The sequence below is a fragment of the Antennarius striatus genome, chromosome 15 (genome assembly GCF_040054535.1).
Source record: "Antennarius striatus isolate MH-2024 chromosome 15, ASM4005453v1, whole genome shotgun sequence".
Classification (NCBI taxonomy): domain Eukaryota; kingdom Metazoa; phylum Chordata; class Actinopteri; order Lophiiformes; family Antennariidae; genus Antennarius; species Antennarius striatus.
Genome location: NC_090790.1, coordinates 20708622 through 20712620, shown reverse-complemented (window position 1 = coordinate 20712620; position 3999 = coordinate 20708622). Strand labels below are relative to the sequence as shown.

Here is a 3999-nt window from a genome sequence, read left to right as displayed (position 1 = left end):
GAGCAGAAGAAGAGAAGCGGTTCCGGTTCCGGTCGCGGCAGACATGGCTGCTTCCATCGGGGATCTCCTGGAGCGGATCTCGGCGGTGGACGATCCGACCGAGGAGCTGCGGTGCCTGAAGACGGCTCTGCTGTCGCTTCCGGTCAGCGCCGTGAGGGACGCGGCGAGCGGCCAGCGGCTGTCCGCCGTCTTCTGCCTGCTGGCTGCCGACAAACGGTCCGTTCGCCTCCCGTCCGGGACCGGGGACCGGCGGAGGGGAGGCTGAGTCACCCGGATGTTTACGTTTATATGACAGACCCGAACGGGGGGGTTAGCATACCGTGGGGGGGGTTAGCATACGGGGGGGGTTATCATACTAACTAATTAGGTTTAAACTAAGCTAGCATGTTGTGCCAATGTGTGTGGGGGGGTTCAGTTAGCAGCCAACCTGTGTTAGTGTGACGTCACGTTCTGTGCGGGTGTGACGCAGGAGCCCTGGGGGGTGAAGTGGTCCTCACTGTGTTCCAGGGAGCAGGTGCAGCTGTGTGTCGACATCCTGGAACGCATCCTGATGGCGCTCAGCCCGGAGTGTCTCCTTCAGGACTACAGAGCGGAGCTCCAGGCGGGTCTGGGACACCCCAATGAAGACGTGAAGGTCCTGGCCTTAACCCAGGTGGGGCGCCGGGCGCCGTCACATGGAGGCAGCGGCGCTGGGTGAACTCTGACCCCGTGAACTTTCCTCTCCTCAGATCGGTAGAATCCTGGGACACCCCGACGCCGGCGCCAATGTCCTCAACAACCACGCCCTCCTGCGGGCGGTGATCCACTGCATCGGAGAGGAGAAGATGGGCGTAGCCAAAGAGGTGACTGGACCAGCGCCTCAACGACCCATGTGACCTTTGAACCCATCTAACGGCTGGGGTGACGACCTCTGTCCTCAGGCCATCAGGTCGCTGTCTCAGCTGGGGGGCTCCAAACCCGGACTGGACGCGCTGTTCCAGAGCGACCTGCTGGGGGCGCTGAAGGACGTGATGACCACCAGTGATGTCATCAGATACAGAGTGTACCAGGTGGTACCACGTGTGTGTGTGTGTGTGTGTGTGTGTGTGTGTGTGTGTGTGTGTGTGTGTGTGTGTGTGTGTGTGTGTGTGTGTGTGTGTGTGTGTGAGTGTCTCCAGCTGTGATATGCGTGTGTGTTTTCACACGCGTGTGTGTGTTCTTCCTGCTGCAGCTGGTGGTGGACGTGTCGTCCATGTCGCCCGTCGCCCTCGGTTACTGCGCCAACAGCGGACTGATCACCCAGCTGCTCGGCGAGCTGACAGGAGACGACATCCTGGTCAGGTAATCAGATTACTAGTAGATGTTGCTTACCCTGGTCAGGTAATCAGATTACTGGTAGATGATGGGTTTGTGACTCTGTGTGGGCGTCGGCTCCAGAGCTACCGCTGTGGAGATGATGACCGCTCTGGCGCAGGAGCAGCACGGCCGGCGGTACCTGGCCCAGCAGGGGGTCATGGACCAGATCTCCAACATGATCCGAGGAGCAGAGACCGACCCGTTCTCCTCGCTCTACCTTCCAGGTGAGGAACCAGTCGCTCAGCTGCGGGTTCTGGTTCTGTTTCTGTCGGTTGACGGGGAGACGAAGTCAGGTGGACCTCACGCTGTACTTCTCCCGTAGGTTTGGTGAAGTTCTTTGGAAACCTGGCCATCATGGAGAGCCCCCAGCAGGTGTGTGAGACCTACCCGGCCTTCCAGAACAAGGTGTTTGAGATGGCTCTGGACCCGGACCTGGCCATGACCGGCGTGGCCCTGGACACGCTGGGCTTACTGGGCTCCACCGTGGAAGGGAAGCAGGTCCTCCAGAAAACAGGTGGGCTTGTAGGAGTCGAGGCGTCCCTGTGGGGCTCCTCAGGTGTTCCTGTGGGGCTCCTCAGGTGTTCCTGTGGGGCTCCTCAGGTGTTCCTGTGGGGCTCCTCAGGTGTTCCTGTGGGGCTCCTCAGGTGTTCCTGTGGGGCTCCTCAGGTGTTCCTGTGGGGCTCCTCAGGTGTTACTGTGGGGCTCCTCAGGTGTTCCTGTGGGGCTCCTCAGGTGTTCCTGTGGGGCTCCTCAGGTGTTACTGTGGGGCTCCTCAGGTGTTCCTGTGGGGCTCCTCAGGTGTTACTGTGGGGCTCCTCAGGTGTTCCTGTGGGGCTCCTCAGGTGTTCCTGTGGGGCTCCTCAGGTGTTCCTGTGGGGCTCCTCAGGTGTTACTGTGGGGCTCCTCAGGTATTCCTGTGGGGCTCCTCAGGTGTTCCTGTGGGGCTCCTCAGGTGTTACTGTGGGGCTCCTCAGGTGTTACTGTGGGGCTCCTCAGGTGTTCCTGTGGGGCTCCTCAGGTGTTCCTGTGGGGCTCCTCAGGTGTTCCTGTGGGGCTCCTCAGGTATTCCTGTGGGGCTCCTCAGGTGTTCCTGTGGGGCTCCTCAGGTGTTACTGTGGGGCTCCTCAGGTGTTCCTGTGGGGCTCCTCAGGTGTTTCTCTGGTCTCATGTCTTCTGTTGCCCCCTCCCATCAGGAGCGAGGTTCACGTCGGTGCTGGTGAAGATGAGTCAGCTGTCCAGCTCTGGAGCCACGGAGTTGCGTGTTCGCAGCCTGGACGCCATCTCCCAGCTGCTCAGCCTGCAGGTAGGTCTGCTCGGGTGAGGAGCGCCCCCCCCCCCAGTCTGCGTGTCTAACGGCGCGTTGGTTCCAGCCCGAGGAGCAGACGGAGGACCTGCTGGCCCTGACCGAGTCCTGGTTCCACCTGCTGGCCCCCCAGCCCATGGAGATGATGAGCAGCATCAGTAGCCAGCCCTTCCCTGAGCTGCACTGTGGGGCCCTGAGGATCTTCACGGTGAGCCCCCCCCCCCCCCCCCCCCACAGAGCACTGTTCACACTGAAGACACCCCCCCCCCTACTGCTCCTATCTGTGTTCCAGGCCATCGCCGCTCAGCCCTGGGGTCAGAGGTTAATGGTCAGCACGCCCAGCTTCATGGAGTTCGTTCTGGACCGCTCCACGGGTCGCACCAAGGAGGCCAAGGACGCCAAGTTTGACCTGGTGGGGGCTCTGGTGGGTTCCCCCACGGCGGCCCACATCCTGGGCAGCCAGCAGTACGTCCGTCTGAAGACGTACCTGAGGGAGGGGCGCTACCACGTGTCGGCCGTAGCGGCGGTCGGCACAGAGGGCGCCGACTGAAGCCCCGCCCCCCGGCGGGTTCACGCGTCTGGGGGGGTTAAAGGTTTTAACTCCAGACATTTAAAGGGTTAATGTGGGAAACGGTGGTTTGAAGTGACGACTTCCTGCTCGGCTCCTCTGGAAGGTCATCGTCATGTTTCTGTCAGGATGTTTCACCAGGAGGGGGGAGTCAGAATGAAGGGGTGGGGGGGACCTGTCAGGTGGCTGCTGTGTGGGGGGTCAACACGTCCACAAGAGGACGACGTGCTGATGAAGCGTCATGAGCCAACTGCATTGTGGGAAATGTAGTAGAATGAAAAAGAAAAGTGAACTTGGATTCTGCAGTTGGAATCAAAGAGGTTCATCATGTGACAGTCGACGGGATTCAAACCCACAACCCTCTGCTCTGCTTTATTTAACTTGTTCGGGTTTATTTCCTCTTTCTGTGATTTGTTTTTTAGAATAAAGACTTCAAACCGGAAGTTGACCTTCACTCGTCTGTGGGTTTGTTTTCATCCAGCAACAGTTTGTCGGTTGTGGCTCAACTGTCCGCTAGAGGGCGGCACGCCCCCTCTGCTGCAGCCAATCAGCTGCTGCTGAACTTATGCAAATTTATTTAGATTTTAGAGTGATCGAATTATGTTTCATTATATATTGGATAATTTGCAGAGTGCCAAATTAATTGTAAATGAATCAATTCCAACATATTGATATACTGAGGACCCCAACATCCTGTTCTATAGATTGATGATAATCATGTTATTACATCTGTTAAAGACACGCCTCTACGTGTGACGTCATGATAGTTCACTCACATGATTCCTTCACTCCG

At 58.5% G+C, this 3999-nt stretch overlaps 1 protein-coding gene across 1 annotated transcript; it reads left to right on the top strand.

Moving 5' to 3' along the window:
• On the top strand, nt 1–3649 carry psmd5 (proteasome 26S subunit, non-ATPase 5). The gene is made up of 10 exons (XM_068334792.1): nt 1–216; nt 508–652; nt 729–842; nt 921–1049; nt 1211–1320; nt 1417–1559; nt 1658–1849; nt 2529–2638; nt 2706–2846; nt 2931–3649. Exons 1-10 carry the CDS (start codon nt 44–46, stop codon nt 3186–3188), a joined length of 1515 nt encoding a protein of 504 aa, XP_068190893.1. The 5' UTR covers nt 1–43; the 3' UTR covers nt 3189–3649.
• Nucleotides 3650–3999: the final 350 nt, after the last annotated feature.